Genomic DNA, 19,417 nt, shown 5'->3' with positions numbered 1-19,417 from the left:
CAGGGATTTATTTGAGGATCCTGTTTGTGGACTTCAGCTCCGCTTTTAACACCATCATCACCATCATCATCTACATCATCAGCTCTCCGTCCCCACCTCTGTCTGTCAGTGGATCACCAGCTTCCTGACAGACAGACGGACAGCAGTTAGTAAAGCTTGGTGAATCCACATCCAGCACTCGTACCATCAGCACTGGAGCTCCTCAGGGCTGTGTTCTCTCCCCACTGCTCGACGACACCACACTGATCGGACTCATTCAGGATGGTGACGAGTCTGCTTACAGACAGGAGATTAAGGAGCTGGCTGTATGGTGCAGTCTTAACAACCTGGAGCTGAACACGCTCAAAACTGTGGAGATGATCGTGGACTTCAGAAGAAACCCACCTGCACCACCCCCACTCACCATCATGAACAGCACTGTAACAACAGTGGAGTCATTCAGATTCCTGGGCACCACCATCTCTCAGGACCTGAAGTGGGACTATTACATTGACTCTGTTGTGAAAAAGGCCCAGCAGAGGTTGTACTTCCTTCACCAGCTGAGGAAGTTCAACCTGCCACAGGAGCTGCTGAATCAATTCTACTCTGCCATCATTGAATCCATCCTCTGCACCTCAATAACTGTCTGGTTCAGCTCAGCTACCAAATCTGACCTCAGAAGACTACGGAGGGTAGTCTGGCCTGCTGAGCGAATCATTGGTACAACCCTCCCCACTCTCCAAGAACTGTACTTATCCAGAGTGAGCAAAAGGCTGGTAAAATCACTCTGGATTACTCACATCCGGCACACTCCCTCTTTTAACTGTTACTGTCTGGTCGACGCTACAGAGCTCTGAGAACCAGAACGACCACACAAAGAAACAGTTTCTTCCCTCAGGCAATCCATCTTATGAACACTTGACAATAAAACGCGGAACACACAACTCTATTATTTATTCAACACATTTGCTTACTTTTTTATTTATCTTATTCTTTCATTTCAAATTTGCACATATCAGACCTGTACACACATAATTGTCTATATTATATACTGTGTTTTTTGCTGTGTTGTGTCCTGTCCTGTTGCTGTCTCTCTGTTGCACTGTGGAGCTTCTGTCACTAAAACAAATTCCTTGTATGTGTAAACATACTTGGCCAATAAAGCTCATTCTGATTCTGATTCTGATGCGATTTCAAGTTTTCCTTTCTCTTTGGAGTGTTACAAGCTGTTTGTGCATAGATAAGATCCCTGAAGTTGCAAAGACGCCTTCCTAAAATAGCTCATTCAAACACGCTTCCACATGTCTACGTCACGGTGTGGGAAGATTTGCATAACACCGGCCAAACGTATACACAATGAAAGAAGGCCGTAACTTTCATTCTCGCTGTAGTATTGTTGTTGCCGCCGCCATGTCGTGGAAATTCTGTGTGTTTCGTTGTGAAAGCGAAAGTACTTTGTTTGGCCTTCCAAATGAGTACACAACTAAAAATCAATAATAATAATAATAATAATAATAAATTTTATTTGTAACGCACTTTATATTCACACAGAATCCCAAAGTGCTACAGATTAAAAACAAGAAGAAATGTTAAAAAATAATTCAAAGGCTTTGCTAAAAAGGTAGGTTTTGAGGCCAAGTTTAAAAATATCGACAGGTTGTGGAGTCCGTAAATGATCAGGGAGAGCATTCCACAAACTCAGAGCAGCTGAGCAGAAAGCCCGATCTCCCATAGTGCGAAGCTTAGTCCTGGGGGTTTTTAATAGATATGTTGAAGCAGAACGAAGTGTACGTTTGGAAGTTTGTGGAGTAAGGAGTTCCTTAAGGTATGATGGGACATCGCCACGGATGCACTGATGGGTAAGGAGAGAGACCTTGTAAACAATCCTGAATGAAACGGGAAGCCAGTGTAGTGATTTGAAAATGAGTGTGATATGATCGTATTTGCACACCCTCATCAGGATTCTAGCAGCACTGTTCTGGAAGTACTGCAATTTCTATAGGCTTTTGCCTGGGATACTGACGAGGAGCGCATTTCAGTAGTCCAGCCTGGAGGAGACAAGGCATGGACAAGCTTTTCCGCATCTGCTAGAGAGAGCATAGGACGAAGTCTTGCAATATTCCTAATATGGAAAAAGGAAATCTTGCACAGTTGTTTAACATGGGTCTCAAACGTGAGATGAGAGTCCATTTTAACACCCAAATTCATAACTGATGTTGAGAGTGGAATATTTTGGCCAGAAAAGGTATTACTGGAAATTACAGATGTCTGGATCTGGTGTGGGGTGCCTACTAGAATGGCTTCAGTATTTGAGCTGTTCAACTGCAGGAAATTTGGACTCATCCAGGCCTCTACCTCCACCAGACAGGTAGTCATGGTGGAAGATGACAGGGCAGCAGAAGTGAATGAGTTGGTCTTAAGGTAAAGTTAAGGGTCATCAGCATAACAATGAAATTATATTCCATGCCGGCTGATGACATGACTGAGAGGGAGCATATATAGTATAAACAGAATGGGGCCAAGCACTGAGCCATGATGGACACCACAGGTGTCTCTCCCAAGGCAACATATTCCATTTTCCCAGTAAGGTAGGATGAAAACCAGTTATAGACAGAGTCAGAGAGACTGATGGTGTGACGTAAATGGTACAGAAGAATGTTGTGGTCCACAATGTTGAATGCTGCTGTCAAATCCAAAAGGATGAGAAGAGATGGAGAACCAGCATCTGCTGCCATCAGCAGGTCGTTTGTGACCCTCACCAGAGCTGTTTCGGTGCTGTGGCCAGAGCGGAAGCCAGACTGGAATTTCTCAAACAAATTGTTTTGTTTTAAATGGGTCTGAAGTTGTGCAGCATCTACCTTTTCCAACACTTTAGAAAGGAATGGAAGGTTAGAGTTGGGCCTGTAGTTGGCAAGGACTTCTGGATCTAAAGTTGTTTTTTTGAGGTGTGGTCTGATGACAGCAGTTTTCAGTTCAGGGAGTGATTTATAACCTTCGTAATCAAGGGACTTATGGCACAAAGGTTAGATTTCACCAAGGCTGTAGGAAAAGGATCTTTATATATCGTTTCAATATTTAAAGAATTTGCTACTTACTATTCAAACGCGAGTTTTGAGCAGTGTAGATTAGTGCTTGTTTGGCATTTCTACAATCACAAATGCAGACATGGTAATGTTTACGCGGTGTGGCACAACGCATAAAAAGACTGTATGAATCATTATAATCAGTAATTATGTCCTCACTGAATGCAACAAATGCCTCGTTTATAGTGGGTTTTATTTGATTAAAATAATCAATTGATTTGTTTTAGTCTCATCCCGCCGGGACACGGCATCACAACATGGAAAGGGGAGTAATGCGCTTGAGGTATTCGACCAATCACAATGCACTTGATTGCTGGCCAATCAGAGCACACCTCGCTTCTCAGAACGATGAGCTTTTTAAAGGGGTCATATGATGCTTTTTTTAAAGATCATTATTTTGTGTATTTGGTGTAACAGAATATGTTGACATGCTTTAATGTTCAAAAAACACATTATTTTTCAAATACTGTACATTATTGTAGGTCCTCTATGCCCCGACTCTCAAACGCTTAGTTTTCTACAAAGTCCCTCCTTCGGACAAGCGCAGTCTGCTCTGATTGGCCAACTGGCACAGTGCATTGTGATTGGCCGAACACCACAAGGTCTTGTCGGAAATGTAATGCCCCTTTCCATAATCGGGAGCTTCATCTTTCAAATAAATGTAAAGACAGTTAAAGGTACAATAGATGATTGTCTTCAAAAACATTTTTTGTTATTCTGGTTGAAAGTCTCTTCACATCCTGATAGCAATCATTAAGTTAAGTGGTCTAAATATATTTATCTGTATTTATATATTCTGTGGAAGGTGTAGCGTTTTAATTGGCTTTCCTACCTGCCTGTTAACGTATGTATTTGCATACCTCTGAGCACCCTGTTCACACATACACGATACATCATCAGCGCGTTCACGCTCGCTGTGCTTAGTTAACACACCTGAATCAGATAACCAGCTCGTTAGAAGAGAGTTACGTGCATGAACTGTGTTCCTATTGACGTGCTCCCTACACAGTGTTCATTGCTCCCTACTCCCTGAACAGGGAAAATCCGTTGAAGTTTATTTCACTTTGGAACATTCATTCACGGATTTGCGCTGTGCAGCATCTTCACACACAGACAAAACTTACTAGAGAAGTGTAAAGTGTGACATATTATACCTCTGCACAATGGTGTATAAAGTACCTGAAAGCCATACTTAAGTAAAATTATAGATATCTTACCAGAAAATGACTTTGGTAGAAGCTGAAGTCACCGTTTAGAATATTACTTGAGTAAAAGTCTTAAAGTATGTGATATTGATTGTACTTAAGTACGAAAAGTATTTTTTAAAATCTTAAACGTGCTTAAGTATTTAAAGTAAAAGTACACATAAATGCAAAATGGAAAAGAAGCATATAGATAATGTTCATACACAACTTGAGTAGCAAGATTGTGTTCAGTTTTAACTCTTTTTTCCATTTTGTATTTTTGGGTAAGAATAATAATCTCTTCATCTGGTACTTAGTGTCTTTCATTCCAACATGAGAAAAAATGTCTGGAATCTGCATCAGAAATAGCATTTAGATGTATTTACACAGTTTAATGTATCTCAGAGGGGACATGGATGCAATTAACCTGCAGTTACAGATGCATAAATAGGCCTAATGTTTTGTTTTTAACATAAAACGTGGAATACTGATATTTTAAATAATTTAAGACATGAAAAAACCGCCAGGAGGTGGCAGACTGTTAATCAGTGAGTCATTGAGATTCAACTGATTCATTCAAATGGCTGATTCATTCAGAAACAAAGCATTTGACTGTGGCTGTGTTCGAAATGGCATACTTGCCTACTGCTTACTGCCCAGTACACAGTGCATACTGCCTACTATTTTTTAAAGAATCGTGTGTGAAACAGTATACAATAAGCAACACATATTTCAGAGTAGTATGCTTAATTGTCACATGGCAAACACAAACATTAATTCAACACAGCTGTCAAGGTTGTTACCTTATAAACAAATGTGCTAACCATTCTTTTTACAAAGGCTTATTAAAGAGGCTTCATACTAGTAAACAGTGCTACATTGCCCAATTGAACTCTTTTCATAATTGATCAACTTTACATATTGGACAGAACTGAATCAACACTGAGCTGTCCTTAACTGAACAATGATATTTTTGGCAGTAACACTTAGTGGAAAAAGCGATATATTCTACTTACAATGAGGGCAAATAATGATAAATTCTATTTACACTAACATTTTCTTTAGCTACAGGCGTATAAATAGAAGTTAGGTGGCAGATATTTATTCTTCAATACTGTAGTACATTATAAAACAGTATGCAATAACATATTGAGTGTAAATTGCCATATATATATATATACACACACACACACATTTTATTAGATGAATGCCACTTTATTGGGACAAAAACCTACCTACAGCTAAGCATACATAACACTGTATTATTAATTAGGCATTTTATTCCACTTTTCAAATATTTACTTAATTTTTATTGAAAATAAATGCCTTTCTGATCTGGTATGTGATGGGAAAAGGAGAAGCACTAGTTTGACAAAAGATGGAATTGAACTCGGGTCGATCTTGTCAAAAGCTCACATCTTTTACTCACTGCACCACTGATATTACAGAAATGCATGTGCATTTTGCAGTGCTGTTTATCGCTGCCAGGCATTGGTGGGTGGAGTTTATGTAAATAGTCTCTGTTAAAAAAATAGTCTATTTGAGTAAATACACTGCTTGACAGGGGAATTGAATTCTGATTGCATAATTGAAAAATATTTTTTATTTATATATCATATAACTGCAATATTATTAATATCTTTGAAACAATCTAAGCACTATAAAGATCAGTTGACTTGATCCGTAGAGATTAAAGTACAATTTATGTCCTGCTAACGATATTGTTTTTAGATACACAGCGATAATTTGTAGTTTGCATGTATATGTATATACCTATAGGCCTATATACAAGTCTTATATTTAGCCTATAATTACTATTCCCGCCTCCAGTTCAGTCACGCGTTTGAAGATGAAAGATCACATGGAGCGTGTTGCGTTCTGGGAAACAATATCCCATGCAGCGTCTTCAGATGCATACATCAAATTTCAGCAAATGTAGCAGGTAATCCTGGCATTCCATGCATACAGAAAATTCACATATTATTCACAGTATACACACAGCATACTGCAATACAGTAGGAGTTGTGTGGTAGTATGCAGGGGCGGACTGGCCTGGCCATCTGGCAGACCGGGCATGTACTTTTTGGGCCGGGCCTATACATCTTCTCATACCATATTTGTCTCTTAGCAGAGACACTTAACTCTTAGCAGCCTATAGTTTTTCTGCCTAAATAGTTGACGGCAATGTGGTCTTTGCAGCTGTTTAATGTATTTGTCAAGTCGGTTTAAGACCCCCCCCCCCCCCCAGACAGACCGCCCATGAGACATTTAATAAGCAGCCCATTGGTTATTTTCTTAATTGACATTGGGCTGACCCAATCACATCTTTAAACAACTCCCCTTTTGGGCTCTCTCTCTCACACACACACACACTCACATAGTGGTGTATTTTAACGAAGTAATACGTTACAGTGCTTAAGTATTTTTTGGGAGTATCTGTAGCCTACGTGAGTTTTTATATTTCAGCCAACTTTTACTTTTTCTCCAATACATTTCCCCGAAGCATATTCGTTACTTCCAACAAAATAGCCAGAAGAACACAGACTGCAGGAAAGCAGGTTTGAGAATCAGTGGTCTGGTGTTTGTAAGTTAGAACAGCTTTGCTCATCTGCAAACCGTGCAAACAAGTGCGCGCACAATCACGGATGATTCATTTTCCACTCAAAGTCAGTCTGGGGTGTGTGATATACACTATATATTTTGCAATAATAGGGTAAGTGTTGTTGTAATGCTGTGTGATCTGACATTATCAAGTAGGCTATATCATCAAATCACACACAGAGTGCACGCACTTGATTTATTAATATATTAAAAAATTCCAGGCATTCTAAATTGTAGACGGCAAAAATACTTCAGTATGCTTTTTATATTTATATAATATAGTTAACTTCTATATCTATATCACACAAAGAGTACCGTTTTTCTGCAGATATCAGCATGAACACATTTAATAATAATTTCATACAAGTTCAGTAAAGCAATAAGTGACTTACATTTTAGACTTATTGCTTGTTTTTGCTCAATTTTGCCAACAAAAATAGTTCCAAACAAAGATCACAGCACTGTTTTGCGTCTCTGAGCAATGGACGGTGTACTTATTGAATGAATCCGCTTTTTGAACGAATCGGTTGAATAAATGATTCAGTGATTCACTCATTAACACAGTCAAATGCTCTGTTCCTGAATGAATCAGTCGTTTGAATGAATCGGTTGAATAAATGATTCAGTGATTCACTCATTAACACAGTCAAATGCTCTGTTCCTGAATGAATCAGTCGTTTGAATGAATCGGTTGAATAAATGATTCAGTGATTCACTCATTAACACAGTCAAATGCTCTGTTCCTGAATGAATCAGTCGTTTGAATGAATCGGTTGAATAAATTATTCAGTGATTCACTCATTAACACAGTCAAATGCTCTGTTCCTGAATGAATCAGTCGTTTGAACAAATCGGTTGAATAAATGATTCAGTGATTCACTCATTAACACAGTCAAATGCTCTGTTCCTGAATGAATCAGCCGTTTGAATGAATCGGTTGAATCTCAATGACTCACTCATTAATGGTTACTTTCTGTCACCAAAGTCTTTGCTGTCACCTACTAGCGGTTCTAATTTCACATTTTGACTATTTTTGTCATGTTTTAAATTATTTCAAATTCAGTATTCAATGTTTTATGTTAAAAACACAACATTAGGCCTATTTATGCATCTGTAACTGCAGTTTAAATGCATCCATGTCCCCTCTGAGATACATAAACTGTGTAAATAAATACATCTAAATGCTATTTCAGATGCAGATTCCAGAAATGTTTTCTTATGTTGGAATGAAAGACACTAAGTACCGGATGAATGCTTCTTATTCTTACCCAAAAATACAAAATGGAAGAAAGAGTTCAAACTGAACACAATCTTGCTACTAAAGCTGTAACAGAACTGTTTGTTTAGTTTCCTTTTTTCCTTATTTGGTTCTTCCTGTTTTAGTTCATGACCTAGTTTTGTTAATTAGTTATATTCATCACCTGTGTTTGATTCAATTACCTTGTTTCCTCGTTTGTTCCAGCCCCTTTATAAGTCCTCAGTTTTGCCTTTATGTTTGTCGGATCTTAAGTTAATAATGTCTTATGTGAGTTGATGCCATTGATTAAAGAATATTCCTTTTTGTTTCATTCCTTCGTCGAGAGCTTTATTGCTACAACCACCGACGCATAACAGAAGATCCGACCGACACAGAAGATGGGCGAGCTCGCGCAATTTTTTGAGCTGGCTCACGCCATCCAGGACCCCATCAGCTATGTGATGGCATTTGCGCCTCTCGCCCTCGCCAGCTCACTCGAGGATGGGACCCTCAAGATGCTGCTCCGGCTCGGGCTCACGCACCACCAGCAGCGAGAGCTCCCAGACACCTCCGACCTCACTTGGAGAGAAGCCATCATCCGGTGTCTGGAGAGTCTCCGACCCCGAGCCGGAGCCTTATCCCCGGCGAAGTATGTTCCGCCCGCGGCGATGTGGAAACCGCCGCAACAGGCGATGAACGTTGCGCCGTTTACGGCGATGATGGTCCCGTCCAGCCCCGCACCTCCCGTGCGCCCTCTAATGTCCGCGCTGCAAGAGCGCCCTCTGACGTCCGCGCTGCAAGAGCGCCCTCTGACGTCCGCGCTGCAAGAGCGCCCTCTAATGTCCGCGCTGCAAGCGCGCCCTCTAATGTCCGCGCTACAAGAGCGCCCCTTTGAATCCGCGCTGCAAGAGCGCCCCCAAGTGTCCGTGCTGCCAGAGCACCCTCCTGCGTCTCCGCTGGTCTCATCCAGCCCTCCTTCGTCTCCGCTGGTTCTATCCAGCTTCGCGCCTCCCGTGCGCCCTCAAGTGTCCGCGCTGCAAGAGCGCCCTCAAGTGTCCGCGCTGCAAGAGCGCCCTCCTGCATTCCCGCTGGTCCCGTCCAGCCCACCTGAGTTCCCGCTGGTCCCGTCCAGCCCACCTGAGTTCCCGCTGGTCCCGTCCAGCCGTCCTGAGTTCCCGCTGGTCCCGTCCAGCCGTCCTGAGTTCCCGCTGGTCCCGTCCAGCCCACCTGAGTTCCCGCTGGTCCCGTCCAGCCCACCTGAGTTCCCGCTGGTCCCGTCCAGCCCACCTGAGTTCCCGCTGGTCCCGTCCAGCCCACCTGAGTTCCCGCTGGTCCCGTCCAGCCCACCTGAGTTCCCACTGGTCCCGTCCAGCCCCGCGCCTCCCGTGCGCCCTCTAATGTCCGCGCTACAAGAGCGCCCCTTTGAATCCGCGCTACAAGAGCGCCCTCAAGTGTCTGCGCTGCAAGAGCGCCCTCAAGTGTCTGCGCTGCAAGAGCGCCCTCAAGTGTCTGCGCTGCAAGAGCGCCCTCAAGTGTCTGCGCTGCAAGAGCGCCCTCAGGAGTCCGCGCTGCAAGAGCGCCCTCCTGCATCTACGCTGGTCCCGTCCAGCGCTCCTTCGTCTCCGCTGGTTCTATCCAGCTCCGCGCCTCCCGTGCGCCCCCCAGTGCCCGCTCCTCCAGAGCGCCCTCAAGTGCCCGCTCCTCCAGAGCGCCCTCAAGTGCCCGCTCCTCCAGAGCGCTCTCAAGTGCCCGCTCCTCCAGAGCGCCCTCTAGTGCCCGCTCCTCCAGAGCGCCCCCAGGAGTCCGCCCCTCCAGAGCGCCCCCAAGAGTCCGCTCATCCAGAGCGCCCCCAAGAGTCCGTTCCTCCAGAGCGCCCTCAAGAACCCTCTCCTCCAATGTGGCCCCCAGAGGGGAGCTTTCCCAAAGAAATTTTGGGGGGGGGCCATATAGTCTCAGTCTGTGTGGCCAGGCCAAGGGCCAAGGCCACGGAGGCTCCAGATCCGCCATGGCCTCCCGAATCTCCAGTCCTGCCATGGCCTCCCAAGGCTCCAGATCCGCCATGGCCTCCCGAATCTCCAGTCCTGCCATGGCCTCCCAAGGCTCCAGATCCACCATGGCCTCCCGAATCTCCAGTCCTGCCATGGCCTCCCAAGGCTCCAGATCCGCCATGGCCTCCCGAATCTCCAGTCCTGCCATGGCCTCCCAAGGCTCCAGATCCACCATGGCCTCCCGAATCTCCAGTCCTGCCATGGTCTCCCAAGGCTCCTGATCCGTCCTGGAGGCTTCCCTGTCCCATCCTGGTCCTGCTCCAGCCTCCAGGACGCCCACCCCCCCCTCCCCGATGTTACTGTTACGGTGCGGGACGCACCTTCCGGGAGGGGGGCGATATCTGTAACAGAACTGTTTGTTTAGTTTCCTTTTTTCCTTATTTGGTTCTTCCTGTTTTAGTTCATGACCTAGTTTTGTTAATTAGTTATATTCATCACCTGTGTTTGATTCAATTACCTTGTTTCCTCGTTTGTTCCAGCCCCTTTATAAGTCCTCAGTTTTGCCTTTATGTTTGTCGGATCTTAAGTTAATAATGTCTTATGTGAGTTGATGCCATTGATTAAAGAATATTCCTTTTTGTTTCATTCCTTCGTCGAGAGCTTTATTGCTACAACCACCGACGCATAACAAAAGCTGTATGAATATTTTTTTATATATATATATATTTATTTGCTTCTTTTCCATTTTGCATTTACTTGTACTTTTACTTTCAATACTTAAGTACATTTAAGATTTTTAAAAATACTTTTCGTAAGTACAATAAATATAATATACTTTAAGACATTTACTCAAGTAATATTCTAAACGAAGACTTCAACTTCTACCAAAGTAATTTTTTGGTAAGATATCTGTACTTTTACTTGAGTATGGCTTTCGGGTACTTTATACACCACTGCACACACACACACACACACAAACAGGATGCCTTCTTATGCTTTTAAAGGTTCATCCAAGGAGTTTACAAATTTGACTAAGTAAATTTACAGTTTATTTAATGCTATACTATGGGAAACTGTGATCATCTGAGCAACAAGTTATCATGTCCCTTCCCTTTCTCCCTCAAACACACAGGCACACACAAGATGGATGTCATAACTATATAGGCCTATAGTTTTAGGATTCATCAGTGTGGATTATAGTTTTATTATATTAATAAATTACACTTTTTAGAAGTTTTTAATTTGTCAACTCTCACTCTTTCCTACCTATTATTATATGGCTTTAGTGCTTTTATGGAATAGGAGCTGGTATACATATTCAAGAGCGTGCAAAGATGGGTAGTATTTTGATCGTATGTAGTGGGCCAGTCTGGGCCAAAATGCCAGGGCCGATTTTTTTGTCCCAGTCCAGCCCTGGTAGAATGCCATTCCGAACACAGCTTCTGTACTGATTTCAGTGTACTTGTGTTATGTTTAGCAGATTCTGGCAAATATAGTAGGTCATCCGGGTATTCCACATACAGAAAATGTGCATACTATGCAGAGCATACATACTGCATACTGCAGAAATAGTAAGAGTAATATGATAGTATGGCATTTCGAACACAGCCACCGTTAATGAGTGAATCACTGAATAATTTTTATCAACCGATTTGTTCAAAAAGCTGATTCATTCAATGAGTAAACACCATCCATTGCTCAGAGATGCAAAACAGTGCTGTGATCTTAGCGAAAACGAGCAATAGCCTATTATGTGTAAAATGTGAGTCACTTATTGCTTTACTGAACTTGTATAAAATGATTATTAATGTGTTATCATGCTGATATCTGCAGAAAAAAACGGTACTCTTTGTGTGAAATAGATTAAGTTAACTATATTAAATTGTATAAATATAAAAAGCATACAGAAGCATTTTTGCGTCACAATTTAGAATGCCTGGAATTTTGAGTTTTAATAGACTAATAAATCAACGTGTGTACACTCTGTGTGATTTGGTGATATAGCCTACTTGATCATGTCAGATTGCAGATCATTACAACAACACTTACCATATTATCGCTGAAGATATACTGTATATCACACACCCCAGACTCGATTTGACTTGGAAATGAATCATCCGCGGTTGTGCGCGCACTTGTTTGCAAATGAGCAAAGGTGTTTTTAGGAGTCTAATTTTCAATCACCAGACCACTGATTCGTCAAACCTGCTTTCCTGCAGTCCGTGTTCTTCTGACTTTGACTGTTTTGTAGTAAGTAACGAATATGTTTCGGGGAAATGTATCAGAGTAAAAGTATACATTTTAATTAGGAAATGTAGTGGAGTAAAAGTAAAAGTTGTCTGAAAAATAAAAACTCAAGTAAAGTACAGATACTCCCAAAAAATATTTAAGTACTGTAACAAAGTATTATTACTTCGTATTACAAAGTATTAAGACGATTCTTGAGATTCGCCTTCGAGGGAGTGGCTTATCAATACATGGTCCTGCCCTTTGGGCTGGCTCTAGCTCCCCGCACTTTTACGAAGTCCATATATGCGGCTCTCTCCCCTCTGAGACAGATGGGAATCCGTGTCCTGAATTACCTCGACGACTGGCTCATTCTAGCACAGTCGAAGGCAGATCTGGTAGCCCACAGGTCCCTCCTCCTCAGTCACTTGGACCTGGGACTCGGGATCAATTTGGCCAGGAGCTCCCTGTCCCCCAGCCAACGAACTTTGTTCCTGGGGACAGTTTTCGACTCAGCCCGCATGATGGCGAAAGTCGCGCCAGATCCCGTTCTGGCCACACGGCAGCTCACGGCTTCCTTCAAAATTGGAGCCCTTTACCCACTCAAATCATTTCAGAGGATGCTGGACCTCATAGCCTTCGCATCGCCAGTTCTTCGGTTGGGCCTTCTCAGGATGAGACCCCTTCAGTACTGGCTGAAACCTCTAATTCCGCCTCATGCGTGGCATAATGGACGCATCCGCATCAGGGTGGACCAGGCCTACGTGTCGGCCCTGGCCCCCTGGAAGGACCTGCGATGGTTGGAACAAGGCGTGACCATGAATTTGGTTTACAGAAGGAAGGTTGTTACGACGGATGCCTCCAACACAGTTTGGGGGGCTCTGTGCAATGGCAAACCGACCTTCGGCTCCTGGACGAACGCAGAAGGATAGATGCACATCAAGTGCCTCGAAATGATGGCAGTATGTTGAGCTCTTCCTGCCAGTCCTGAAGGGACACCACGTGCTAGTCCGCTCGGACAACATGACGGTGGTGTCATACATAAATTACCACTTAGTATGGGCACACCTCAACCTGAGTTCACTGAGAGCAGCTCTTGTGCCCGGCATGCTGAACCAAGGAACAGATATGCTCTCTCGGAACAACGTCCCCTCAGAGGAGTGGATGCTCCACCCACAGACGGTTCAAGAAATCTGGCAAATCTTTGGCAGGGCAGAGGTTGACCTCTTCGCCTCCAAATACAACTCTCACTGCCAAATTTACTTTTCGAAGAGCGAGGACGCGTTGCCCCACGAATGGCGCAACCTCCTTCTATTACTCCTCAAGTAATCAGGCGAATCAGGGAATGCAGGCAGAACGTGCTTCTAGTGGACCCACTCTGGAAGAACCTGCATTGGATCCCGGAGATATCTCAGCTGCTAATAGCGGCTCCGTGGCCCATTCCCCTGAGACGAGACCTCCTCTCTCAGGGCATTGAAAACTTACATCGAGCGTTCCGCGCCCTTTAGGCAGACGGAACAACTTTTTGTCTGCTTTGGCGGCCGCACCAAGGGTCACAAAGCACAGGATATCTCGATGGTTAGTTGACGCTATTGCACTAGCATACTCCTCTCTGGGCCTCCAGAGCCCTATTGGAGTGAGAGCCCATTCCACTAGAGGCGTGGCCTCTTCTTGGGCGTGGTCTAGTGGTGTGTCCATGGCAGATTTGTGCGGCGGTTGGCTGGGCCTCGCCATCCACATTTGCCAGGTTCTATAACTTGGATGTCCCAGCCTTACAGGCTCGGATTCTCTCTGCTTAGAGGGCACACGCCTGTTTTAAGCGGTCCCCTCAGGCATTGCCTGATTCTCCAAGAACACTCTTGGCCCCATTCCTGGTGCTGAGGCTGTATTTATGACCGTTGAAACGATTTCTAGGCTGGACTGACCTCTAAGAATTCGGTCCTCATGCCTCCTGCAGGATTCTTCCTGCTCATAATTGGTCCCTCTGAGCCTTATTGCTCAAGGCGAGTTTATGTTTGTCGTTTCTCTTTATGGCATGGCGGGATTGTATTTGTTCACCATAGCGTCTAGCGATGCAGTACGAGTGAAGTATCGACAGGGAACGTACTCGGTTCCCTTAGATACGGGAACGAGTACTGCGTACTATGCCATGCCATGCAGCTGCACGACTCAGGTCGTCGCTTCAGTCGAATTGGCCTGTTTTCCTATGACAAAAAAGCGCCCGCTTATATAGCCAGATGACCCTGCCCCTTGCCGCCATAGGCTCGTGCAGTGCCGCTGATGAGCCATTGGTTTGTTTTATTTACTGCACAAACCAATGGCCGTGCAGTCACACTGTGTGATTGAAAAAGTCTTCAGTCCTCTGAGAAAAATGAGTTTTCCTCATAGCATCTAGCGACGCAGTACTCGTTCCCGTATCTAAGGGAACCGAGGTTACGTTAGTAACCGAGTACGTTATGTCCACTTCGCAGGGCACTTAATGACTTATGGTCGAACAGAACAACCGTCGGACGTGATAAGAAATACAGTACGAAATGTGCAGAGCAGGGAGGTCGCGAGGACTGTAATTGGGAACCGTTGATGTAGGCTATTGTAGTAATTTAATGTTGTCTCTGACTGCTCTTTGAGCATACTGTATGTGCATTCAAGGGGCGTGGCTTTGGACGGCTATTGCAGGGAGGGTGGAACGTTCGCGTTCAGTGTTACCATGCTAAAGTTAGCATTTTCCGAGATCTCCTATTGCACATTAATCATGTCCAAGAGGGGAGCAGAGTCACGTGACAAACACTGTGATGATGCTCGTATGTATTTGCACCCAAGCTGCGATTAAGATGTGACCCTCTCTCTCTCTTACACACACACGACAAAACTCTGCATTTGAACAGTCAATAGCAAATACTTCAACTAATAACAAAACTTACTTACAGTCGCTGATTCAGAAGCGCCAGATTGTCATAGCAAAGTCAGAATTACCTCCTCTTCTAGGTTCACGAAACGGTCGACCATAAAATGCGATGTGATAACATCTGGGTTGTGCTGTTCTGTTGTAAGTAATCTTAATGATTCCTAAATGCATCTGCTTTCAGAAGACCAAATAAAGTGCTTTTGCTTTCGCCTGGAAACACACAGCGTCTCCCTGACACGGCTGCATCAACACTACTGCGGTTACTGAAACCTTCTTTCTTTGCGTGAACATTTGGGCGGCATTATGCAAATATTTCCAGTCCTAACTTTGTTAAAGAATATCTCTTTTTTTGAGACTTTAGTCTTTGCAACTTCAGGGATCTTATCTATGCACAAACAGCTTGTAACACTCCAAAGAGAAAGGAAAACTTGAAATCGCATCATATGACCCCTTTAAAAATCTATGCGTTTCAGAAAGGCGGAGCATAGAGGAGCAACAATAATGTACAGCAGTTGTCGTCAAGTAAGTTTGGCATCGGGCCAAAAAAAATATTTCACCACTAGATGGCGGGCCAGAACATAGTCAAAGGATCATTTCAAATATTAATTAATGAAAAATGCAACCAGAATTGCCTGTGACTGACTGTTACAGTGTATTTTGTAACTAGTAGTGAGCTGTTACTCTGTGTACAATCTTGCAACAGTCATTAACAAAAAGCCACACTTGTGTGGCAGTGTCCGATCAGAGTATCTGAGCGGAGTGGAGCATCAACAATTTCCCCTCCGTCCTCCGAGCATTTATTAATAATCACTCCGCTCCACTCCGCGTTCACCGATATCAGAAACACCGCTCCGTGTCTAAAGTATTTCAGTATGTTTGAAATATCACAGTTCTATGGAAGCCCATTTCCACCACTGAATAAAAAATAAAAAAAGGTTATTGCGACTTTTTATCTCGCAATTCTGACTATTTTTCCTCAGAATTGTGAGATATAAACTCGCAATTGCAAGTTTTAAAGTCAGAATTGTGAGTTGAAGTGGGGGGGGGGGGGACTGATATGTTCTCAGAATTGCGAGTTTATATCTCACAATTCTGAGAAAAAAGTCACAATTGTGAGTTTATATTTCAGTTCTGACTTTATTTCTCAGAATTCTGAGTTTATATCACATAATTCTGGGAAAAAAAGTCAGCTGTCAGCTGAAAATATTCAGAAGGAACAAATAAATTCCTTGAAATATAACTTCCTGTTCATGTCCACTGCAGTCATCATAGCCTTCACATTCTTTCTGATTTGAGTAATCCTTTTCTATCTAGCTAGCTAAATATGTTTAACATGTGAATTCTTGCTAAATATGCAGTTATGTTATGGGCTGTTGGCATGAATTTTACTCATGATGGACCGGTGATGGAGCTCTCTTGGAGCGAGTGAAAACCACGATGCTCTGACTTTTAAAAAATCCGCTCCTCGCTCCAGTCAAAATCCCACCGCTCAACTCGCGCTCCGCTCCACTCACATACTCTGATTATGAGTAACTCTTGCTGTCATGACAGATCTATTTCAGAGCCAGCCGCTATCAAAATAATCTGGCTCCGCTATCAAAATAATCTGGGCCAGATATTATTGCTGGCGGGCCGCCTGTTGCTGACCACTGATGTACAGTATGTGGAAAATAATGTATTTTTTGAACCTCGAACCACGTAAACACATTGCATTACACCAAATACACAAAATAATGTTCTTTTTAGCAACATCATATGACCCCATTAAAGGTAATATTTTCTCTGCAAAATTGTGCAAAACCAACGCTATCTCAAGGCAATTCGTACGTATTTTACGAGGTGGCTGATTCGTACAAATTCATACGACCTCACTCATACGATTTAGTACGATTTGTCTAAACCCCAGTGACGGGTAGGTTTAGGGGCGGGGTTAAGTGTAGGCTATTCGTACAAATTCATACGAATTGGAAACTCGTAAAATACGTGAAGTAAAAAAAAGTGAAGTCGTATGAATTAGCCACCTTGTAAAATATGTACGAATTGCCGTGAGATCGGGTTGGCAAAACACATAATATTGTGTTTACAATATAACGCAATATCAACTTCTTGTTTACTGAACTGTTGTATAAAATCACTTTTGCACTCACAAGTCAATAAACAGAGAATGGTTACTAAATGTCAGAAATCTTTTTTGCACTCTTTTGTAATTTACTTCATACTTCATAACATACTTCATATTATTATTAGGGCTGTTAGTTTAATGCATTAACTTAACTAATTAGTTATGAAAAAATAATGCGATTAAAGGGTTAGTTCACCCAAAAATGAAAATTAGTCCATGTTTTACTCACCTTCAAGGCATCCTAGGTGTATATGACTTTCTTCTTTCAGACAAATCTAATCAGAGTTATATTAAACATTTTCCTTGCTTCTCCAAGCTTTATAATGGCATGGGTGGGTATTTTTATTCAACAGTCCAAAAGTAGTCAAATAAATCGCATCCATCCATATTAAAACATGCCTCGCATGGCTCCGGGGGTGAATAAAGGCCTCCTGTAGCAAATCAATGTGTTTTTATAAGAAAAATAAGCATATTTAAAACAATATAAACACCTCTCTTTCACTTCCGCTAACTGTCTGTTCCAGCGGATGACGTAGGACATATGCGTCGCACAGGCGCCAGTGATTAGCACGATGGAGAGACAGCAAAACAAAACACCGGTTACGAATTAGAATTACAGAACAAGGATTTGTACAGTAAAATGTTGGAGGATTTCGATATAAGTCAAGAGGAGACTGGTTTTCTTTTGGTAAAGTAGGGAAACTTTGCTTCTTTTGCTCCTGTAAACATATGTCCGGTGGCATCCGTCAGAATGGCAATCTCTCATGAACGTGTGTACAACATTTAGCGGAAGTTACACAAAAGTGTTTATATCATTTTAAATATGGATATTTTTTACAAAAACATATAGATTCACTACAGAAGGCCTTTATTCACCCCCCGGAGCCGTGTGAGGCACGCTTTAATATGGATGGATGCGCTTTATTTGACTACTTTTGGACTGTTGAACAAAAACACCCGCCCATGCCATTATAAAGCTTAAAAGAGCAAGGGAAATTTTTAATATAACTTTGATTAGATTTGTCTGAAAGAAGAAAGTCACATGGATGCCTTGAAGGTGAGTAAAACATTGACTAATTTTCATTTTTGGGTGAACTAACCCTTTAATCGCGTTATTTTTTCATAACTAATTGATAAAGTTAATGCATTAATCTTAGAGCCCGTAATAATTAAATGAAATTTAAGTAAACTACAAAAGAGTGAAAAAACAAACAAACAAACAAACAAAATACTTCATTAATGATATCTGACATCTAGACACCATTCTGTTTTTATTGACTTGTGACCACACGGTGAAGAGCACCAACAAAAATAAAAATTAGCAAAATGGTAAAAATTCTTACATTCTGAAAGAATGAAAACAGTTCTCCTATGGTGAATGCCATGGACAGTTCAATCCGGACACACTTGTGGGGAAGTTAATGCATGTTGCAGTCCTGGATACTGCATTGAACACGACATGTGTTCAAGTTAATTTGAGGTTGTATTAAACTGTGTAGTACTCACAGGCTTACCATCAGCACCAGCTGGGCCAGGTTGACCCGGATCTCCTATTCTCCCCTGTTCTCCCTAGAGAACGTACAAATGATGTATTGTAAATATTATTAACATAATTTCATTACAAATGGATACCTATCATTGGATCTTTGCCAATGGGTAAAAGCTAGTTTGGAAAAACAACATTTTCAGGCATTTCAGGGGTCAAAATATTATTGATATTTACGCATCTAAGAGGTTACACTACAATATAACTTAAACTAACTTAACAGTTTAACATACAAATTAATATTTTCTACCCCTTTGAAACAGCAGGATTTGAAATCGGGAGAATCGTGACGTCACAATATCCCCCTCTACATGCTCTTAAATATACATAATCATTGTATGTAATCATGTGTTCTGAACAAATCATGTCCGTCCATCACAAGAGCAATACTGCTGTTGGATAAACAGTCAAGTAAGAGCATCAAACTCAGCCACTGTTCCTTCAGTGGATGTAAAGAAACTGCAGCTCCAAAAACTTTTACGTAGCCTTCCTAAAGATCAGTGAATTAGCAGTGAATAATCAAAATGAGGATGAAAAATTATACTT

General features: G+C 42.4%; 1 protein-coding gene across 1 annotated transcript in view; it reads right to left on the bottom strand.

Moving 5' to 3' along the window:
- LOC306882067 (uncharacterized protein) overlaps positions 1-19,417 on the bottom strand; it is a 133,996-nt gene that overhangs the window by 84,694 nt on the left and 29,885 nt on the right. Inside the window, exon 9 of the mRNA XM_079436513.1 lies at positions 18,832-18,894. Within this exon, the coding sequence (XP_079292639.1) occupies positions 18,832-18,894 (63 nt within the window). The remainder of the gene's footprint in view (positions 1-18,831; positions 18,895-19,417) is intronic.

The sequence above is a fragment of the Barbus barbus genome (genome assembly GCF_936440315.1).
Source record: "Barbus barbus genome assembly, chromosome: 16".
Taxonomy (NCBI): domain Eukaryota; kingdom Metazoa; phylum Chordata; class Actinopteri; order Cypriniformes; family Cyprinidae; genus Barbus; species Barbus barbus.
Note: the sequence above shows the minus strand (reverse complement) of the source record. Positions and strands in the feature narration are given on the sequence as shown.